The sequence below is a fragment of the Myodes glareolus genome, chromosome 10 (genome assembly GCF_982192425.1).
Source record: "Myodes glareolus chromosome 10, mMyoGla1.1, whole genome shotgun sequence".
NCBI lineage: Eukaryota > Metazoa > Chordata > Mammalia > Rodentia > Cricetidae > Myodes > Myodes glareolus.
Window position 1 is genome coordinate 749,489 of NC_142035.1, and position 22,743 is coordinate 772,231.

General features: G+C 52.5%; 1 protein-coding gene across 16 annotated transcripts in view; it reads left to right on the forward strand.

The window, feature by feature from the left end:
- Kcnq2 (potassium voltage-gated channel subfamily Q member 2) overlaps positions 1–22,743 on the forward strand; it is a 63,891-nt gene that overhangs the window by 34,748 nt on the left and 6,400 nt on the right. The window contains exons 9-17 of one of the 16 annotated variants that reach the window (XM_085696865.2): positions 492–521; positions 3,579–3,647; positions 7,777–7,806; positions 12,373–12,426; positions 16,168–16,391; positions 17,026–17,131; positions 17,609–17,833; positions 19,443–19,550; positions 22,551–22,674. In XM_085696865.2, the coding sequence (XP_085552991.1) occupies positions 492–521; positions 3,579–3,647; positions 7,777–7,806; positions 12,373–12,426; positions 16,168–16,391; positions 17,026–17,131; positions 17,609–17,833; positions 19,443–19,550; positions 22,551–22,674 (970 nt within the window). Of the gene's footprint in view, positions 1–491; positions 522–3,578; positions 3,648–7,776; positions 7,807–12,372; positions 12,427–16,167; positions 16,392–17,022; positions 17,132–17,608; positions 17,834–19,442; positions 19,551–22,550; positions 22,675–22,743 lie in introns of all 16 variants that reach the window. The other 15 variants (XM_085696864.2, XM_085696867.2, XM_085696871.2 and 12 more) reach the window with 15 other exon arrangements.

The window sequence follows — 22,743 nt, forward strand, 5'->3', positions numbered from 1 at the left end:
GTGCTGTGAGAGAAAAGAGGCTGGACCAGCTTCAGCTTCGTGGCCGCTGTCAGAGCATTTCATCCCACCTGTTTCTCTCCATCCGAGTCACCTCCAGGTGGCATGGGCACAGAGCTCTGCCAGGACCCCTGGGCTGGGGATCGTCTTCAGGGATCTGGCAACCAGCAATGGTCAGATAGACCATACACCACTCTGCCTGCATCAGTCACCGCAGGGCATTGCTTGGGAGAAAGATGGCCTTGCCATTCCTCCTTCAGCTCCCACCCCAGGCTCCTCTGGAGCCCTGAGCCCTTAGCCCTTGCCTGGCCCTGCCCCAAGCTCCGTGCTCCTTGTAGGGCATTGGGACAGGACTGAGCTATGGGCTAATTTTCTTTATTCTGTTGTTTCCCCTACTTCCCTCAACTTTTTTTTTCATTTTCTTTTTCTTATCCCGTTCTTTTAAAAATTTTTGGTTCTTTTCCCTCCGTGTGTGTGTGTGAAACCCTTGAAAGCTCGCAAACTCAAACCTATGGGGCCTCCAGGTAGGACATGCATGGGATGGGAGATGTGTGTAGCTCTCGTCTGTCTGAGTTTGGAGTGTGGCAAGCCCTTTAGAGCCTATATCCCACCCCAGAGTACCCGCCCTTTAGTTCTAATGCTACCATCGTTGGACCCTGTCTCCCTGTGACCCCTCCCTGCCTGGAGTCCCTGTGTTAACCTGTAGCTCCTTCTAGACCAGTGTGAGCACATCTTGCCTCTCTGACTCCTGCTTCCTCAGCTGCTGCTTTCCCGTTGCTGGATCCCTTGTCCTCAGTGTGTCTTGTTCCTTGGCCTGCTTCCTGCCTTGTCTTACAGCTGATTCCCTACCTCTGCCTCTACTCCACCCCCACAGCCCCACTTACGAGCAGAGTGGTGGTCATGGGACTCACCATGCTTCTGAGAGATCTATGTCTGGGACCAGGAGCACACCCCAGACCGTTATTGTACTCTGGTCATCTGTTCCAGGGTCTCCCTCCCAGAGTCTGAATCTCCTCCACCACCCTGGAGTCTTAATACCACAGTGGAGAAAGTGTGAAGGCTCAGGAAACAGATTATTTTGAGTGGCGATTCCCCCTTGCTGTGTTTAGGGCCAATTTGAGAAGCATGAAGCTTATTTTTTTGCTCATGTGAAGGCAGCTGAGCTGTCCAGGAAGGTTTATCCTACCTGTACAAGGTGAGCCAGCCCCTCCCTGCTTGCATGGAGCCTGTGCTGGAGGAAGACCCGCATACCAGCACAGCCCTATAAAGTCCCTCCTGACCTGGTCCAGAAGCAGGTATAGATTCTTTTTTCTGGAGCTGCGTCCTGTCTCCTGCCTTTTGTAGGGACTGGACTAGGACTCTCAAAATAGAAGGGTTGTTCTCTTGGGAATGCCCTTGGATTTCTCCTTCCCAGATGCCAGAGACACAGGTAGCTGTGGAAATAGCATACTAATGTCCAGCCTTTCCTGGGGCTCCCAGTCGCCTGGCACATGGAAGACCTGTGTCCTGCCCTGCTCCTCCTGGCCTCAGCCCATCTTCTCCAGTCAGTACCACACCCAGAAAGAAGATGCCCCCCAACCACACAGACACACAGACACACACACACACACACACACACACACACAGTCCCCAACCTATGTGGCTGGAGTTGTCCCAAGAGACCGACAGTATCCTCAGATCAGCCAGTATTCTCCTGGGATTGCCCCTCGCTCAATCCTCTGTGACTGCTCAGGGGTGACCAGCTATGTGCACGGCCCCACGTCCATGTGTCTGTCCCTAGTGGCTGCTTTGTGTGTCCTGGGCATGCGTCCAGTGTGGCTGGGAGGACTGGTTTTACATGTGTCTAACCCGGGTTTGATGTGGTGGTGGTTGTGGGGGTCCAAGGGAGATAACTGTGCCAAGGACCCTGCTCCAGGCCCCAGGGCTGGGTGAAAAGGGTGGGGAGGCCCTCAGGGTTCTAGCTGCCAACTTTGATTGCTAGGCTCCTGCTTTCACGCTGGCTTGTCAAGGACAGTGAATGGCTGGGGGGAGGGGAGGCAGAAAGGGGTAGGGAGAGAAGCTCATGGGACTTCTGTGTTTTTTTTTTTTTTTTAACCAACATTTTCAGCGACCCTCTAGGTCTGGGGCTGTGGCTATGAAGCAGGGAGGGGCCCAGATAGAGGAATCCTTGCCAGAGCCTGTGCCTCTGGGGTAAAGGGAGAGGGGAGGAGAAGACAGAGGCAGCGTGGCCCAGAGGTGCAGGGTGGGTCTCTCTGAGTGAAGGAACAAGATTGAAGAACAAGACCAGTTTTCCAGGAAACCCAGTGTTCCTTCTGTGTTGGAGGTGGTGGGAAGCCATTAAATGTTTGAGTGGAAGAGCAGCAAGACTGTTGGGCATATTTGAGAGAGCTAATGGAGTAGGGTGGGGTAGAGAGACGGTGTGAATATTGAGAGCCCAGGTGAGGCAGGTGGAGGATGAGGAAGAGAGGACATTTCCAGTAGGAGGTACCTATGACCACACTGAGAGGAGGCCTGGTAGTGATGGGCTAGGAGGTGGCTAAGTGTTGTAGGAACCCAAGCCCAAGAACCCAAGTTCTGCGCTTTTTACCTGAGGGGCCAAGAGTGAAAGACAAGAACAAGGACAGAGCGAGGGTCCTGAGGGTCTGGGTGTGTAGTTGGGACTCCAGGAGGCCAGTACTGAAAGAGATTCTAGAGGATCTGCAGACTGAGGCTGTCCTAGAGCAGGTAGGGTCAAAATCCGGATAAGAGTGTCACAGGAGCCAAGGGACCACTGTGTTTATCCTAAAATGAGGGGGGAGAGTTTTATTTAAAAAAAAAAGGCATTTGCCAGGAGAAAGCTGAGGGTCTAAGGGCGAGAATGGGTTGGGATGAGATTTTATCCCTATGCGGGAAGGGAGTCATTCACCTTCCACATGGGAACATGTTTTCTCTGAGACTGTGGCTGTGGCAATGGGCTGGCCGAGTACCAGGGCAGGTCGGCAGAGGCCAAGGCATGGGGCTGAGAGTTGTGTGCAGCCAGGTCAGGAAAAGGAACAGTCAGGCTACCTGATGAGGGTCCCCTCAGTTGTCCAAGCTGACATCCCATAGACCTGGAAATGAGCTTCTCTTTGCCCAGCAAAGCCCTTTTCTGTGACCTTCCCCCATACCATTCTAGCCTTTGGAGGCAAAGAAGCTCCCCCAGGGGACTTAAGAGACTCTGAATATGTTGGGGAACTGTGCTTGCAGCTCCTTGGAAATAGAATGGAAGAGAAGTCAGGGGAGGAGGTATCCTAACTCTGCTCTCTTGATCTACTCCATGCTGACGGGCTGGGCCCCTATGGCCTGCTGTCCATGCTGGGTCCTGACCATTTCCTGTGTCTGAGGCCCCAGAAACACCATGAGTGGAGAGAGAGAGAGAGAGAGTAAAGAGAGCCCTGGAGCTTGGGAGAGGTGGAGGCGCTGAGCTCAGAGCTTCAGGTGTTCTACACCCATGCTCTGGCATCTGCTGCCTGCTCCCAAGGGTGAAGTGGAGTGGGTGTGCAGAGCTGAGCCTCAGTTCTTGGGAAGGTTAGGCTTACTCACTTCTCCCTCTCTTGCCCCAGACTCATCCCACCTCTGAACCAGCTGGAGCTGCTGAGGAACCTCAAGAGCAAATCCGGACTCACTTTCAGGTCAGCACAGGGCCTCCTCCTACGGGTCTGTTCCTAAGGCTGGAACACTGGGCCAAGTGGGCAACCTGAGTCTCCCGAGAGACTCTCGAACCTTGGCTAGTGACGAAAAGCCCCAGGACTGGTCTATACTTGACTGCTAGTCGTGATGATGTCGGTGACTTCTGCGTCTCCTGGCTGGATTGAGGATCCTGCTCTTAGGAGAGTAGCTAGTTGAGGGATGGGCCCAAGGTGAGTGGGGCAAGGAGTGGAGTTTGAAAGTGAATGGCTCCATTCATGGCTCATGCTTAGGACCCTGGTGGGAAGTAGTGTCCCAGTGTTGGGTGGTAACATGTCAGAATACCAGTAGGTTCTTTAATTACAGAATCTGTGACTCACGGTATTTGGACCAGTGATGGGTATAAAGAAGGGCTTGCTCTCTACAGAAGTAGACAATAGGGCTAGCTAGAACCCCAGCAGCTTCCTGCCTCTGAAGAGCCTTTGGAAGGGCAGGAGGACGGCAGTGGGCTAACAGTAGGCCCTGTTCCTAAACACATATGGGAACTTCTGAACCTGCTAATGTGACCAGCAACCGTTCTGCACCTGGATTTTCTGAGTGGACCCTGTATGCATTCATAATGTCCGTATACGAAGAAGGAACTTTGGAGTAAGTCACAGGGAAGAAGCTAAATGAAGACACAGGCAAAGGCTGTAGTGATATAGCCACAAGCCAAGGCTACCGGGAGGGGCAAGGTGGATCCTTCCTCCTGGAGTTTGTGGAAGCGTGCAGCAACACCTTGACGTCTGGAATCTCTACTCCAGGACTATAAGAGAGTAACATTTTGTGGGTTCAACAACTCAATTATGACGTTCTGTTGCTGAAGCTCCAGACAACTCAGATTTTGAGTCTATAAAATGGGGTGATGTTGTAACAAATACCCAAAAGCGTGACCGTGAGTTTCAAAGGGGTAATGACTGGGCTGGAAGAGGTTCAAGGTGCATGTTAGAACAAACACACACTACCCTGAAGCGATGACTAATGGAAGTATTAGTGTTACAGACACTCTGGGAGGTCTCCCAAGAAGTGAGGTTTCGGTTTATGGTTGGTTGGTTCCATTGCTTGTAGGATATGGGAAGACAGAACCATCACGGCAGAAGGACGTGATGGATGAAAACTGTTCATCTTATGATGGCTAAGAAGAGGAGAGAGACAGGAAGAAGCCAGGAGCATGACCTGACTCACCCTTCACACGCACACTCCACTGGTCTGTCTCTGTCTGCAATCCCTGTACTGCTAATAGCCTGTTCACTATGAACTCATGAATGGATTAACTCAATCACATCTCAATAATGCCGTTGTATGGGGACCAAGACTTTAGCCCATGATATGATCAAGGAGATACTTCCTATCCAAACAAAATGGGAATTGATACTGATGGTACTTCTGGCACCATTCAGAAGGAGGTCAGCAGAGAAAACTAAGAAAGATGGTGCCTGTAGTGGAGTGTCAAAGGCTTGCCTGCACTGTTCCCTGTTGGGTGGAAGCAGAATCGTGAAGTAGATATGGATGGTTAACCATTGGAGGAGTTTTCCTGCAAGTACTGAAGATTAATGCCTGATTTCTCCTTAATGTTCATCATCAAATTTTAGAAGAAGTAGAGGAACCCCTATGAGAAACTTGAACTTGGAAATCTGGGATGTTCTCAGCCTGTCTGGACAGCAAAGGGCTTTGCCTGAGGAGAAACAGTTCAGGGAGGGGCTGCTCAGCTACAGAGCGTAGGCTGCAGGCGAGGCAGAAAGTCAGTGTGCGAATCAGGGCCAATCATTCATCTTGATGGAAGTCAGGCTTGAAGGTGCTTATCCGGGAAAGCTGTGCAAAGGCCTCTTCTATGGAATGACATCCACTCTCAGCTGCCTCAGGCTCTCAATGGGATGCTCATATCTAATGGAATCCACTCCTGGACTTCCTCTTGGTCACACAGAGAACTCTCCTGACTGATGTCATTCATGCTGAGCCTGTTCAGGGTTCTACAGTGAACTCTCCTGACCAATGAATTTTATCATGGGTCACTTCAGTGTTCCACATTAAGACACTGGTTAGTGCACCCACCTTGGGCCACATCAGGATTACACAGAGGACCCCTCTGACTAGTAATGTTCATTCTTGGAGCTCCTTGGGGTACCACAACGTTCTGGGCAGCAGAGACACTGCTAGCTTGGACAAGTGAAATGAAGGCAATTCTGTAGATTGTTCCAGGAAGGATGCCAGTAGTCACGTACTGTCGTCAGAGCAGCAGAAGTGGAGATTAACAGAACCAGAGGTTAGCTTTTACTAACTCGTGAATCTGAGTAGAATTTGCCCTTTGCATTTCAGACTTTGATAGCCAGGGATCCCTTTATCAACCTTTATCAGCCTTTCCACTTTGAGAGAAACTGTCACCCTGTGTCTGTCCTGCCATCACACCCACTAAATGAGTGGTTTACTTTTGAGACTCATGCCTGTGTGCAGAGGGCTTTCCCACAGGACAACCACACTGGAGTCTTGATAGCCTCATTTATGTGGTTTAACAGACAAGTAAGTGATTTTTTTTCAAGGCAGGGTTTCTCTGTGTAACAGCCCTAGATGTCATGGAACTAACTCTTGAAGGCCAAGCTGGCTTTTAATTCACAGAGATCCGCCTACCTCTGCCTTCTGAGTGCTGGGATTAAAGGCATGCGCCACCACCACTTGGTTTATTAAGTGATTTTTTTTTTAAACAAAGCTGATGCTGCAGAGGGTTGAGATTTAGGGAATTTAGGGATGGGTGGTGTATTCTAGACCTTACATACACACACACACACACACACACACACACAAATATGGGTGCATGAACACTAACTCTCAAAACATGTCTGTGAATATAACCTTAACTTGAAAAAAGGACCTTGTTCATGTTGTAAGTTAAGAGCTTCAGCATCTACGTGACTGTCTGCACGAAGGTCAGGAGAGGAGACACAGAATGCCAGAATGCTGGAATGTACACAAGGGGAAGATGGAAGAAGAAACTTAAGAAATAAGCTGTTAACCAAAATAAGCTGGAACCCCCAAAGCTGGAAGAGGCAGCCATTTCCCTGGTCCACTGGAGGAGTGGCTACCCACACCTTAACTTTGGATTTGCGGCCTCAGAGCCAAGAAAGGAAATCTCGAATGTCTGACTGCCCCCAGATGTAGCTGGGGTTGATAGGGTAGGTAGGAGTGTGCACATCCCCTAGCTGTTCCGGCTCTCTGAGCTCCCAGCCGCGCTGCTGGAAAGATCACAGGGTTAACGAAACTGGACCCTTACAGGTGTGCGACTCCTTCGTGAGGCTGTGGAGGGAACGGCAATGGCTTGGGCTTATCCTCAGCAGGTGCAGGAACCTGTCTGAACCCTGCTTCTCTCTGCTATATTGTCTCTGCCAACGTCATAGAGGTACAATAGCTGTTGTGCACAACATTTGGAAATGTAGTGGCAAATCCTTGCCATACAAAAGACTGACCTGGCACTGCCTTCCTGAGGGCACCAGGGCTCACTCCTCATTTTCCCTTCTCCGCTAAATAAGACCCAGCCACCATCTCAGTGTTGCCTCCAGCAAGAACCAATCCCAATACGACAGATAATGGCCACCATAGGCCTACAAGTAGATCGGGGCCTGGGGATGATTCCTGGCCTTGAAACAAACGCTGATCGTAGACCGCGACAAAGTCCTTGTCTGATTCCTGCTACCACTGAAAAACTGCACGGAAGGAGGGAAATTCCATTAAGTCAAGAGCTTTCTTCAACCACATTTCTTTTTGTGATTTTATTATTATGCTGGTACGATCCTGTTGAAATGAGTATCCATTAATCTCAAATAAAAGAGCCCTCTGGGTTAGAGGATCACAGTCTCGTTGGGAGTCCCTTTCTTCCCCTGAGCCTTGCTCCTAGGCCTTGTCAGGTACTCTAGGAAGACCGCTCTTTGCATTGGGTCCTGTAACATACAACCCAACCTGTGGGCATGAGGACAGGTGTCAGGGCCTGAGTAGCTCGGAGGGATCCTAGAGGGTGCCCAGGGGGGCCCCCATTCCTGGGCCACTGGATGTGCCATTGGACTATCAGAGGGGGTATCTACTAACTCTCTTTTCCTCTGTTTGAAGGAAGGAGCCACAACCAGAGCCATCACCAAGGTCAGTCCCTCCTGCCTCCAGCTGCCCTGGTGTGTGCCGCGCCCACCTCGCCTCGCTCCCTCTGTGTACACCCATATGCCATGGGGCAGGGCTACCGTGGGGCCCTGCGTGTGCTTCTGTGTGCAGTGTGTGATAGTGTGTCCTGACACACATCCGGAGTCCCTGCTCAGTTACAGCCTCCTCACAGGGATTTGGGCAACAAAAGGGTGGGGCTTCTTGGGATCATTCCCCCCACCCCCACCACTGCCCACATGGGATTGTGAGGCTGAGATTCCTGTGTACCCTGCAGGTATGTTTGCTGGAATTTGCAGACCCAGCTGACAACCTCAAGCAGGTGTCCTTCCCACCAGTCTAGTGGGGGCGGATATCGAGCCAGATGCTGGCAGAGGGGAAGAGAACCTTGCTATCCTGATAGCCCCCTGTGGTGGGAGAGAGTCAAAGTCCTCCTGAGGAGGTTGAGGTGTCCTGCCCCTCTCATATCTCCATGGAGATTTCCACCTCGCTGCTCCCTCTCCTGACCCCTGCTGCCCCCCAGGGAGGTTCCATTTGCTCAGGCTGGTTAGATGGGGATCCAGTGTCAGCATCGCTTGGTAAAGATGGACACAGACCATGCTTTCTTGGCACTTAGAAGCAAAGAAAGACTACCTCACAGATTTTGAGTTTGGTGTGCATCTGCCTGGGTCTCCAAGGCCTTTAGGCTGAGTTGTCCTTCCCCTCAAGTGACCTGTCCACAAGGTGCAGTGTGAATATGGCCCCTAGATTTTAGGCCTGCCTTCTTGTGCCCCTCTCCCCAGATAGCAGGGTGACCTAGAATATATTTTTTTAAAACTGCTCTTGTGCAGAGCGGGGTAGAATTAGACTGAAGCTGTCCTCTATCCCCTGGAGAAGGACACCGTCCTCCCCTCCCATACAGAGGGAGAGTTTATGGGTGGTTGTTCAAGTTGCAAAGACTGGCTTCCCAAATCAGCTCAACGGACAACCAATGAAGGGAAACCCTGGTCACTAAGAAAGCTAGCTGGAGAGAGATGGGCAGTCTAGTGTAGTCTTGGTTGTTGACAAGTGAAGGTAGGCGAACCAGCCTCGCCTGGCCTTGGTGTGGGTAAACCAGCATTGGCAGCCTCGCTGTCAACGGGCACCCGCTCTCCCTCCTCACCGTCCGTCAGGGCTGTTCTGGTCTGTTCCGTGTACAGCACTGTTTCCGATGACCCCAGGGCTAGGAGTCCCTTTGATCGTGGACACCAGGGCTGAGATTGGCCTGACGCTCAGCTGTGCCCCAGGTGAACCGAGACTGTCCTGGCGGTGATAGGAGTGAGCTGCGCAGGAGGCGCCTGGCCTCCACAGTTTCTTGCGCTTGTTGCCATAGCTTTTAGCACACCCTGCGCGACCCTCGTCTCAGCCTCTCTCTTTCTCTCTCTTCCTCTTCTGCCCCCATCTGGAAAATCTTGCTGCCCCCAAGTGCTTTTAATCACTGTCACTGCCCTTCTTGGGCCCCTTTCTCGTCTGCTCTGTCTTTTGGGATGAGGTGCTGACCCTGAAGGCAGGACTCAAGGTGAGGACCCACGGGAGCCCCCCCGGCTCTCCGGTATGTTCCATGGTTCCCCCGCTCTCCACCCTGCCACTCCTCTGTCTTCCCCGCGTGTCAGTGGCCCCTGCCTGCCTGTACCTCCACACCCTTCCCTGAGGGCCAGCGCCCACCAACCCAGTCCTCCTCCCAGGATGCCCTGCTTCCAAAACACTTAATTGGGGCAGCAATTGGCCATCCCTGGGAAGAGTGTGCAGGACCTTTGCACGGACACTGGGATCCTCAAGGAGGTTGGGGCACCTGGAAAGCTGAGTGTTGGAGAGAGTGAGGAACAGTTTCTGTCAAGGGAGACCCCAACGCCTTCATTGGGTTGTACACCTGCTGGCCAGGTCATGGAGGGCGGAGTGGTATCTTTAGCCTCTGCCAGGAGCAGCTATACCCCCTCTTTAGCGTCAAGAACATAGGAAGTGTGCAGGAAATTGCTGCTTAAGTGAAAATAGTGGAATGAGCCTTGTTTGAAATGCTGAGTGTGTGGGGGCATGCCTAGTTCCCCAGAGTCTCTCTATCCTTGGACTCGACTAGCTGTAGTCTAGCAGGAGTCAATGGCCATGCTCTGACGGGCTCTAGACATTGCCTTGCATTTGTACTGGCTAGCATTATCTTTCTAGGCACGTGGGTGGTGCTACCCCAGGGCCTCTTCCTCAACTATCTGAAGATACCTTCCCAGTGTTTTATGACTCAGGACAAAGGTGTATGAGGGGTTGGCTCCTGAGGAGACCCATGTGACTAGGCTGGACTCACTAGGGGCATCTGGGTTGGGGGGTCCAGGGCCAGTGGGAGCTCAGGCCTGTGCTGTATCAGTGTTTCTTGTGACTGCACTTGCTGTGACTGTCCTTTGTGGGCCTGTCCTCTTCCTCATTGTCTCCTACTCTGTGCCTAGAGGATCCCTTAACCTCAGCTTTGCCTCTCTTGTCCACATGGATCCACTCTTCTTCACAGTTGGAGGTGTCTGTGTGTCTTGGTGCCCATCTGCCCTGTTTGGCCTGAGCCAGTGTCTGTGGGCATATCTGTTCCCCCACTTGGGTTCCTTGTGGGCCGGCCAGTTGGCATCTGCATGGGATTGAGATCAACCAGTTATTCACAGATATGGCAGAGCTTCACTTTGCTGGTGGGTCAGAAAAAAACGGGTCCGAGGGAATGGACAGTGCCACACCCTCTGCACCCACCAATCAGGGAAGGCTGAACAGAAGCTTCCTCTTCCTCAGATCTTGTCAGGCTCTCAAACCATGTTTTTCCAGACAGGAATGACCAGCCACTTGCATCATTTGTTAAAATGGACACAGTTGGTATTCATTCCTGAGTCTCAGTGGTCCATGGCTACCCCACTAGATAGCACAACTATCAGAGATGGTCTCTACTACAGAACCAGAGAAGCCAGAGAGCTGGGGAACAAAAGGGACTTTTGTCAAAGGTGTTAGGAATGAACCACCTCTGTCTTTTGTTCTCGGAATTCACATAGGGGCCCTGGCCCAAGGGCCTAGGTGCTCACTGGCTTAACCCTGGGTTAAGTCATAGGGAATGCTCCTGACAGCAGCAGCCTGTAGTAAGTCGTGAGGATGTGTCCAGTCTTTGTCCTACATCCTGAGAGTGTGTGAGGCACCTGAAACTGCTCGTCTACCTAGAGTGCCAAACGTATGTGGATGCCTGGACAGAAGTACAAGCAGTTTGGGGGCTAGCCTGCTCCCCAGAGTCTAGCTCCAATTCTAATTTCTGTTTACACCAGTTAGCAAAATATGTCCTTTGTTCCTAAGTGGAGAGGCTCACGCATCAATGACACAAAGCTGAGAGTGGAAGTGGCTTGAATAAATACATAAAGGGAAGTGGCTTTCTGGGGCTTGTTTCTGATTTGAGACGGTCCTTTAGGCTGGTTTCCTCAGGTGCACAGTTTGCAAAGCGCTGCTGTAACTAACTACACAGGAAGAAGGCCTGGAGAGAAAAAAGTGTTTTTGTAATTTTCTCTTTTTCTTTTTTTCCCCTTTTCCTTTTTCTTTTTGGTTTTTCAGGACAGGGTCTCTGCATAGCCCTTGCTGTCCTGAAACTCACTCTGTAGACCAGGCTCGCCTTCGACACCAGTTTCCTCCTTCTTACTTTTCCCCTTCCTTCCTTCCTTCCTTCCTTCCTTCCTTCCTTCCTTCCTCCCTCCCTCCCTCCCTCCCTTCCTTCCTTCCTTCCTTCCTTCTTTGTTTCTTTCTTTCTTTTTTCTTCCTTTTTTACTTATTTTTTTGCATGTTCTAATGCAAAACAAATCTCAAGAATTTGAAGGGATTCTTGGAAAGGGCCATTGTTTGCTAGGATTTTGCTAAGGTATCTCAGGTACCTCTTTGGAGCTCTGTTGGCCCAGGCCATCGCAATAAGGTGGACTCGTGGAATCCCAGATGAATGTACTTGGTTAGTCCTAAATACGAGTGTGTCCCCAAGCCTCCTCCTTTCTTGAGCTTGCTTCTAATTGGGGGCAGCCATTGCCTCCTGGATAAATCAAAATCCACTGCCAACAGGGCCATAGGCTGGTGTGGCAAAACCTCGCCGCTTGCCGTTCGGTTTGTTAAGCTAAACTGCACATTTTTTCCCCTCCCTAAAACGCGCATGCTTTGCAGCGGTCACATCCCAGACTATCTCCATCCACATCTGGCCTCCTGCGACATCTTGGTTCATGGATTATTATTATTTTTGTTGGCATGAATATAGCAAAAAATAATACATCTCTTAAAACATGAACCCACACTCTCTGGCTTTGGAAGGAAAAGGTATTTTTGGAGGAAAACCACAGGGGTTCTTTTTCTCCAAAAATAGAAAATGGTTTTCTTTCCCAGGCCGCGGAAGACTTTCGCGCGCTCCCTTTTCTCTCTGTCCCTGCTCAGGCGCAAATATGCGGCTGGAGGACTGTGAGCCTGAACTCCCCGGGTGGTCACAGTGCCTCAGTTACCTGCTCTCTGTTCCGGTCCTGTTGCCGCCCCCGGGACTAACTATGCTCTCCTCATTTCCAGTAAAGGCAGACCGTGCCGAGGGTGCCTGTGTGGATGCTGCCCCGGACACTCTAGGTACCACGCAATGCTCGCACGGACTGACCACGCTGCACGCTCCTGCCCTCCCTGCTTACTAGAGGTTCAGGATGAGCCGGCACAGTGCCCACCCAACTCTGAGTCCTCTGATGCCTAAGCACAGGGCAGAGCTGGGCGCCTGGCCTCTGACTCTAGATAGAGCCCCCTCCTGTCAGAGCAGGGGGCTGGCTGGCCAGGGTTACTGCTCTAGAAACAGTCCAATGTCCTTCAAGGAACATTTCCTCTGGGGCCGGCCACTCTGGTACCTCTACTAGGCATTAAGGACCGAACCTTAGCCGGCACCTCACTGAGGGAGGCAGCTCGCTGTGTTCTGGGCCCTTCAGGACCCCCAAAAGCCAAAGGCCATGTCTCCCCCTTCTGACTTGCAGGCCTGGATTAGGGAAGACTGGAAACGGGATAGTGAAAAGCCTCCTAACCCTTTGCACCTTGACTACACCTTTTCCGTCCCATCCCCCTGTCTGTTGTCCACATGTGAAGGCATCTGTCCTGCTTGCTCTGGGGCCCCTGCCTCCTGGTTGCCCTCCCGTGCCTGTCCCTTTCCTGGCTGGTACAACCCAGCCATATGCAGGCAGCTGTGGTGGCCCCCGCATGGGGAGCCCCCATTGTGTGCATGTGGCCGGCCGTGCCGAGCAGCATGCTGTGCATTTGCACCCGTGCATGCTCCGTGTCCTTCTCCACTGGGAGAGGGGCTTGAAGGCCACCTCCACACCCCACGGTCCTCTCTGCTGACTCTGTGTGCTGGAGGTGGGTGCTTGTGGGGAGAATGTTGCAGCTGTAGACAGGGAGCTGGGTGTCTGGACTGCCCTGCGAGGCAGCCTGCTGAGGCCCTGGCTGAAACTTCCTTGCTTGCCCATGGCATTTGTGTCCAGGTGCTTCTGGCCACAGGTTGGACCTTCATGGCAGAGGCTAAGGTCAGGCTGCCTGAAGACCAGGAGGGCTGGGATGGGCCTGCAGGAGCCCAGCCGAAGTCTGCCTTGCCCTATGTGTTTTTGTAGACTGTCTCTTGGGCATCCTCAGTCCAGTCCAGGCTGGGCAGTTCTCTATGGATGCTGGCTCCCTGCATTGCTGAGTCTGGGTCCCCATTGCACCGACTAGGGCGAGGACCATCTCATGGCTGGTTTCCTTTTGAATTTTAACTCTGGGGAGGGTGACAGGAAGAAAGAGGCTGGGGTTTGCTTGCTTCCCCAGTCTTCCTGAAATGATTCCTGGCTGATGTCATGCCTGTCACACACTGGGTAGTTCTGTTCCTGGGCTCTCTTGCTGGGGCTCCTGGGGTCGCTCTGGAGAGCCTCCTCCCTGATGTTTGCTTTGATCTTGGCTTGGTGACTTGGGAGGTAAGAGGGAGTCCTTAGACTCCATGCCTCTATCCAGGCCCTAGAGATGTGGAAGGCTGTGTGGGGACCGAATGTCCTGGCAACGGCAATCCACTTTGTTCCTTTCTGTCAGGGCCTCCTGCTAAGGACGAGACAGCGTGAAGAGCTGGAGACTGAAGAACCAAGATTAAGGGTGGGGGTCTCTTTCCTGGCTGCTGTACCTCTGCCGTGGGCTGCAGCCCTGTGTAGGGCTGGAGTCCAGGCCTGCATTTGTGTGGTTGATAACTTCTCTTGGTGGCTGTGGAAGAAATCACTACTAGGAAGGAAAAGGGGCTGACTTTGGGTAATCTGCCCGAAGGGACCTGTTTAAGTCCCTCTTGATGTAACAGGAGTCAGGGGTCGGGAGTCAGGGAGAGCCTGACTTGACCTCACCAGCTCAGTCTGACTGACAGCCGGAGTTAAATGCACACTGATTATAAATTGTTGCAACATTGAGTGACTCTTGGGACCCCAGCAGGAAGGCAGCTCTGTAACTTGATTCAGGATGATCAAAGCCAGGCTGCTTAGCGGTGACTCATTTCCCTTCCTTCAGTGTGTGAGCTGGGGTGGGGGTGGGGAGGGATAGAGGAAGAGCCCCTGAGTGATAGTGGGAAATAAGAGCTCCCCCAGCCTAGCTCCTACCCTGTCTGCCCTGGGTGGACCATGAGAGACACATTGTCTTGGGTCTTCGATAGTTCCTTTGATAGAGGGGCCCACAGGAGGAGAGAACATTATGGAAGCCACAGACCCTAGAATATCCAGTTTTCCTTAGCCCCAACTAGACTTTTATCTTTAGAAAAGGGTCAGAGAGCCATCTGGATTCTGGGTGTCCCTGGCCACCAACTGCCTATGTGTGGCTGCCAGTATTTCAGTGAAACACAGAAGTCTGGACTCAGGGCCATTTTCCAAAGCTAGCAGATGCCCCTGCTCCTGATGCCCCCAGGACACAGGACATTTTGAAGGTTTTGTCCCTTGATGTCCTATTCTTTCTCCTTCTTCTTTAGAAAGTTTGAGCAGGCAAGGATGGTCTCCCAAGCCACTTACTGTCCCAGTGGGGTGGAGAGGGCCACTAGCTCCATCCACAGTAAAAAGTGGATGGACTTTGCATGGTGGCTTCTCTGCAATAGTCAGCTCTGCTCTGTCTGCTGAACATGTCTCTGGCTGGTGGCCCATGGTGGGGCACTGTGGCTGGGTGTGAAGTTGGAATCTGAGGCATTGATGAGCAACACTGAATACTGAAACTTCCTTGGAGTTACGCTTAGTGCTCTGTTAGGTATTGGCATGGGCCCTGTCTGGAGTCCTGTGACTCCTATGTGGCTGAGCATGTGAGTCCCACTTCACAAGAGACTCGCTGCCTTCTGCCTCTGGAGTTACGGTGGGGTCATCAGTAGGAAAAGTAACTGGCCTGGACTGAGGCATGCTGCCCCCAGAGTAGTGGTGGAGGTCACCTCAGTCTGGAGCAACCTAGTCACAGACTCTCTGTTTCTTGACATCTAGATCACAGTGAGCTGCTGAACTCTGGATTATGAAGAAACACAGGGTGAGGGAGGTTCTAGGACCTTCTAGAGCCTGGAAACAGCAGCCTAGTGGGAAAGAACTTTGGGCAGGGGCTGACAATCTTCTCTTCATTTCTACAGCTACCGCCTGGGGCCGGCCGAGGCTTGGGACAGCCGGTCCCGTGACAGCAGAAGCCTAGCCTCAGAGTACCCTCATCCCTGATGTCCTGCTAGGATCAGCCTAGGGAGGAGTCTGAAGCCCAGAGACCAGACAGTTTTGGGCATCAGTCCCACATAGAGGCCAGGCAGCCTCTGGAACTCACAGAAAAGGCTGGAGCCAAGGTGGAACTAGACGTGTTAGTTGTAGCCCTGATTTCTGGTGATCCTGGAAGAGAGGGAAGTGGCAGGATGATGGTGGAGACACTCCAGGGGCAGTTGGCACAGGCAACGGGGAACGCTGTTGGCTGGGCCAGTCCAGACAAGGTCCAGGGAAGCGGCCAGTCTCAGGTGTATGAGGATGTGTCTAAGAGTCATTTGGGGAAGCGGACAGGACAGTGTGGAGAGAGCTCTGGCACCTTGTGGTGATAGCTGGATGATTCAGGAGTCCCGCCGTTGCTTCCCCAGGTCTGGCCACACCTGTGCAGCACCTCACCTCTCCCCCGTGCTTCACCAGCCACTGCTCCCCATTCCCGGCGTGGTCGGTTCCTCTTTGGACTTGCACCTCCCTCCTAGCTTGGGGGTGGGGTGGGGGGTATCAGTCTCAAAGAGACATGACTTGTTATTTCCAGAGTGATTTCTCTTGCTGTTTTTCTGTCTGTCGTCTGTCTGTCTGTCTGCCTGTTCTGTCTGCTGAATGGTTATCCTGGGAACAGTCAGAAGGTCAGTTTGAAAGATCGTGTCTTCTCCAGCCCCCGAGGCGTGGCTGCCAAGGGGAAGGGGTCTCCCCAGGCCCAGACGGTCCGGCGGTCCCCCAGTGCTGATCAGAGTCTCGACGACAGCCCAAGCAAGGTGCCCAAGAGCTGGAGCTTTGGTGATCGCAACCGTGCACGCCAGGCTTTTCGTATCAAGGGTGCTGCATCCCGGCAGAACTCAGAAGGTCAGCACCACCTGCCCAAGGCTGCTGGGGGGGGTGGACATTAGCACTTGGCTATATGGTACAAATGGAAGTCTCTTGGAGCAGGAAGCCCCCACTCTTACTCTTTTAAGCGACATCATGTAAGATGATCCACTTTAACACACATCATTCACTGGCGTCTTGTAAATTCCATCACTTGTGGTACGACCTCTGCAGATAATGGAGAAGCCCTGAACCCTCTAGGTATCACCCCAGCCCTCTCCAGCACAGGACGCCATACCTGCTTCTCTCTACCTCCAGTCTGTGCATGCCACATGCATGATATTGAGCCTCATATGGTCCATGGTGGCCATTTATTTCACACTGAGCGTGGTGTCTCCAAGGATCACCCGTATTGTCAAGTGTTATAGCTTCATTCATTTCTTGGCTGAACAGTGACCACGGTGTGGTCATCCATTCATCTGTTGGCAGGGATGTCCTTTTAAACCCTCGTTTTGTGCAGGTGATAGCTAATGGAGAAGAGACTGAGAAAGAAGAGTTGCCGAGAGGCAGGGGTGGGTACTGCCGTGTAGCAGAGGCATTGAAGGGGTGTGGGGGAACCTGAGTAGGCCCTCTGGTTGTCTGCTCATAGTCTGCCCTCCCTTCCACCCAGAAGCAAGTCTCCCCGGGGAGGACATCGTGGAGGATAACAAGAGCTGTAACTGCGAGTTTGTGACCGAGGATCTCACCCCTGGCCTCAAAGTCAGCATCAGAGCTGTATGGTGAGGGACCCTTGTCCAGTCTGCCTGAGAAGGCCCTGTGCAGTGACCTCACGAGGTCTTACCGAGTCACCAAAGGCCACAACTACTGGGAAAGCACAGAGAGTCCTGAGGGGAGCCCCTGTCCATTCTAGCTCCTCTATCCGTCAACTTGTGCCCAGAGGGCCAGGGAGCCCTGGTGGAGCTGCCCGAACCCGAGAGCACAGACCCTGACTGTATGGATGAGATAGAGGCCAAGGGCAGGAGGGTTTTTCAGACAAATAACAGCTTCCCCATACCAGTGCTCCAAGGAGGATGGGACCTGTCTTGAGGTTAAGCAGTGACTGGCCATGGTGGGGAAGGGTGAGTAGGTGTCCCAGATGAGAATGGGTACTACTTCTAAGGAATTGTGGTCTTGAGGGTGACAGGCAGGTGGATATGGGAACTGGCCCCTGGCAGTATAGCCTCTGTCTAGAATTCATGATCTCTCCATCTCTGCAGTGTCATGCGGTTCTTGGTGTCTAAGCGAAAATTCAAAGAGAGTCTGCGCCCCTATGATGTGATGGATGTCATCGAACAGTACTCAGCTGGACACTTGGACATGTTGTCCCGCATCAAGAGCCTGCAGTCCAGGCAAGAGTCCCTGCCTGTCCAGTCTGGGCATGAACAGGGCCCTCCGGGACAAAACCAGGCGTGGCACAAGGGGCACCAAGGGCTGGGTGACAGGTGTGCAGAACAGGGCCAGTGCCACCATTGGAGGTCTCTTCCCACCTTGTTGGCTTCTTGTTGCTTTCTGCTGTGTTTTCACACTATCTGTCTGTCTTTAGTATTTTTTCCGCCCCTCCCTTTTCTCTCCCACTCACCTACACTGTGGTGGCATGTGTGTGTATGTGTGTGTGTCCACATGTATATATGTGTGCACACATGTGTGAATGTGTATGTGTGTGGGCATCTGGATATACTCATGTGCATGCACAAGTGCATGCATGTGTGCATATATGTGTGCAAACATGTGCATATGATGTGTGGGCGTATGCACGAGCACCATGTGCTGTGCTGTGTATATGCATATGTCTGTTGATGAATATGTGTGCATGTGTGTGGTGTGCACATATGTGCTGAGATGGAAGTGTTTCTGTGAAGAAATGGAAACACAGGGATTCTTGTGGGTCCTGCCAGTCAGTGGCTGGGGACCCTGGAGCTGTTCCTCCAAGAAACAGCCATCTGCTTCCTCATGATGGGGTCCTACTTGCTGAGTAGGGAGCACATCAGAGGCAACCACTGGCTTATCTGCGTGTGAGAATAGGCTTGCTTACTCCAGAAGATATATACACATGCATCGTAAACACACGAGTAAGGCCTGAGTCCACCCACACATACACATGCCTTCAACATATGCAGATGTACACATACAGACACATGTCTATGATTGTTTCAACCTACCTACAACATGCTCACAGGAACACATCCTCAGATGCACACATACAAGTGTGCATTCCCCATGTGCAGGAGCACACAGGTATATGCACAGACCGTGTCCATAACTGTTCCAGCATGTCCCCACTCCCCATGTTTCTAGGCATACATCCTTAGCATACATGTGTGTGTTTGTGATACTTATGAGGAACGTCTCCTAAAGGGGGGCACACCCTGCTTTCCAGTCCTGGAAATGGAGCGTGGGTTTTGGTTAGACAGAGAGTAAGGAGCATAAAGACAGCCCTGGGGGATTCCTTGGGGCCAAAGAAAGTTGCAGCAATGGGAGGAGTCAGGATAGTAGGGCTTCTAGGCCATGAGCTGCTCTCATAGGTGGAGGCCAGGCAGGTATCCCCAGCTCAGTCTGGGCCCCTCTGACTTTCCCAGAGCAGAAGCTCTATATGTGCTGCACGTGGGTGAGTGAGAATCCCCAGCCTCCAGCTGAATACCATGCCCATCCCCACAACTATCTGCTCCACAGTCTTTCATCCCACAGGTCCCTGCTCCCTCTCTTCCTGTCTGGGAAACAGACGCCAATGAGGAGCCCTGTGCTTCTGGCCCCTGACGCAGACTTCAGTTGCTCTGCCGCTGTGGAGTCTCTTTGTGGGACTTGGCGCCCAGCACCCATCCATCCTGTACTCCGCCTGAGGTTCAGTGGGCAGGCTGGACAGTTCTTGGGAATTGGGAGAAGCCTGACAGATGTGAGGGGCCAGAGTGTGGGTCTACTGTTCTGTTTTGAGCATGTTTTTCGGAAGAATCACTATTGTCAAGTTATTCCATGTTTCTGTGCATGCCCAGCAAGTCACCTTGGGTTGTTTATGATGTGTTTTGCTGGTGTCTCTCTTCTTGTTTATGCTGCCAGGATAGATATGATTGTGGGCCCCCCACCCCCTTCAACTCCCCGGCACAAGAAGTACCCTACCAAAGGACCCACGGCCCCTTCGAGAGAGTCACCCCAGTACTCACCTAGGTTAGGATGCACTGCCTCCTCCCAACCCTCTGTGAATGGCCAGCCCCTTTGCTCTGGGCCGCATGATGGCAGCAGCTTGCACCTTCCTTTCCACAGGGCAGGGGACATTCGGGTTCTCTCTCTTCCTACAGGGCACGTTAGAGAAAAGGCTACCCTTTGCCAGGGCTGTTAGGTAGTGCTCCGAGTCTTCCATCTACAGGGATTGTCTTTCCATGGACTTTCTGTCTATCTGGTGAGGCTACTGAAGCAGAGGACATTGTGCCCTTGACCAGCTTAGACTCATCCCTGCCCATTGCTGGGGTGACCACCGTGCACACCTTGACTCTGTGTAGACTAGAGCAGACGGGGTTACTTTCCTGGGTTACTTCCTTAGATGTTAGATGCACCTGCCCCCTAGGTTGTTCTGAAGAATAGTGAACACTGGGGATGTAGCTTGGTGCTAGAGCACTTGTTTGGCATGTGTAAGGCCCTAGGTTCATTTCCCAGCACCGCAGGGGGCAGAAATAAATGAGAAAATCCCCCATAGTACACCCACCACCAAGCTGACTCTGTCAGTTCTGGTGTTATTCAGGTTACCACCACTATCATTGATGTCATTGATAAGAAAGATGGCAGCGGGCTGGAGAGATGGCTCAGAGGTTAGGAGCACTGGCTGCTCTTCCAGAGGTCCTGAGTTCAATTCCCAGCAACCACATGGTGGCTCACAACCATCTAAAATGAGATCTGGTGTCCTCTTCTGGCTTGCAGGCATGCAGGCAGAATACTGTATACATAATAAATAAAACCATCTTTTAAAAAAGGAAGGAAGGAAGATGGCAGCCTACCTTATCCCGCCCTTCAGTTGATTGACAGATGACAGATGGGGGCCAGGGAACAGTCAGATGACAAAAGCCAGCTCTGGTGTGGTTAATAGAGACTTCAAGACCTGATTACCCTGTGACCACTCAGATAATTCCCTGTCTCCCTCTGGTGGGCCTGATTGTCCAGCAAAATTAAAGCTCTCAGGAGCAGGCTCAGAGAGGGCAGGTAGACACTGCCCTGTCTGTCAGCTGGGGGCAGAAGAGCTCTGGGCAGCTCAGAGAGTTTGGGAAATTGAAACTGGCAGATGTAGCTTCTGTCCTTTTGGGCCAGGGCTGCTGCTCATGAGCACAAAGATCAATGTGATGAGCATACCAACCCATGAGAGAGGGACCCTGGGGGAGCAGGCAATGAGATGGTCAGATGGCTTCCAGACTAAGAGTGGCCCATGACAGTATCTGCCAATGAGACCAAAGCCCATTTTGTCCCCTGGGTCTTTCTGAAAGTCGTGGTAGCTGGCCATCCAGGCGTGGGCTGGGAAGGCCCTGCAGACCTCAGAGCCCTCTCTGCTTTCTCCTGTGTTGGAGCAGGGTGATAGACAGACACACACACAGTAGAGGTCTTACGGCATAGTTGCTCTCTCACCCAAGAGGAGAGCAGCACCTGGGGGTTGAGTCTGATGCCCCAGCCTGAACCTTGGGGGAGGAGATGGCACAGGTCTGCAGAGGACCCCTGTCTGACTACCTTGCAGTAACTTGAAGCCCACCCCTGAGATCCGCTGGGCAGATGGCTCATCATGTGGCAGGGGTGAAGGGGCTGTGCATCTGTGCCTGGACTGTGTGGACAGTGGGACAACAGGGAACCTGTTCCCTTGCCATTGTCACTGACATCTGCTTGGAGCCAGAAGGTCCCCCCTGCCATCCCTCCCACCCTCCTTTGCATGAGCCCAGCATGAGTCCAGTGGAGCATGCCAAGGCTGCCCCTGGCTGATGCAAGCCTGCACCTCCCTCTGGAGTTGCCAAAAGAGAAGGTAGGGCACCCCAGTTTGTATAAAGTGAAGGGAGAACCTGATGCCATGTACCTGCTGGCGTGTGCTTTATGTGTGGGGCTACACAGCTCAGCTTGAGAAGTCCTGCTCAGCCATACTCTGGATACAGTGGGCTTCTAGGTTCTTCACAGGATCTTTATTTCTAAGTGGTCTGCAGCTCCCAGCCCATGCTCACTCTCGTGACACCTGCCAGCCTCGCCTCAGCTCTACATGCTTGCATAACATGCCCTGGATCTGCTGGTGCCACACTGGGCAGATAGGAACCCCCATCCCCTGAGGACAAAGGAACTTCTTCCCTTCTTGTTGGTATTATGCTATCATTACTGATCAACTCAGTTGAGTTTCTCATCTCACCCAGCACTTTACAAGCACACACATTCATTCACATGGGTGCGAGTCTACCCCCCACACACACGTGAGTACACATGCATCACACTTGCATGCATGCATTAGCACATTTGTGTGCATATATCCCCAACCCTACCACCTCACAAATCCCTGGTTGGCAGTGTTCGTCTCTCCCCTGGTTGTGCTTTGACCATTCCTATGTGGCTCTTGTTTCCTTCTCCCTTCTGATGCATGGAGCTGACACTCACTTCCTCCCTGCTTCTGTTGTCCTTGCTGCAGACATTTAACACTGTCCCTGTCATACCCATTGGGGTCCAAGGAACTCCATGGCACATTAATGTGGGAGTAAAGCTCGCAGGGGGTGGCTACTTGGGCAAAGGCACAACCTCCCCTACTCTGATCACTTGGTTAGATGCCCACCAACCAACCACCTCTGACCCCTTGGGCCTAAGTATGCTGTGAGACCAGTGAATCCCAGGTCTGGGAAGAGCTGTGAGGCAAGACCAATGGGGTTGGAGCCATGCTAGGGAGGGCCCTAGGGAGACACTTCCCTTTACTCCTTGTTAATGTGCCAGATCCCATGGGGATGGAACAGATAGGAAACAGGACCCAAGGTGTCAGGAGGCAGCCTGAGGTCATGAGGCACCAGTGTCCATCTGCCTGGCACCTGCTGCCCCCCGGTCGGCTCTGGATAGGACTCAGAGCTCAGATCTGGGGGGCTGCGGGTTAGCCCAGGAAGAAGGGGCAGGGGCCTGGCCACACCCTCCCAAACTCATACTTGGGGGCTGGGTCTCTATTCCCGCTAGAGTGGACCAGATTGTGGGGCGGGGCCCAACAATAACGGACAAGGACCGCACCAAAGGCCCAGCAGAGACGGAGCTGCCCGAAGACCCCAGCATGATGGGACGGCTTGGGAAGGTGGAGAAACAGGTGGGAGAAGCTTGGGAGGGGAATGACCTCTGCGCGCTCTCTCTCTCTCTCTCTCTCTCTCTCTCTCTC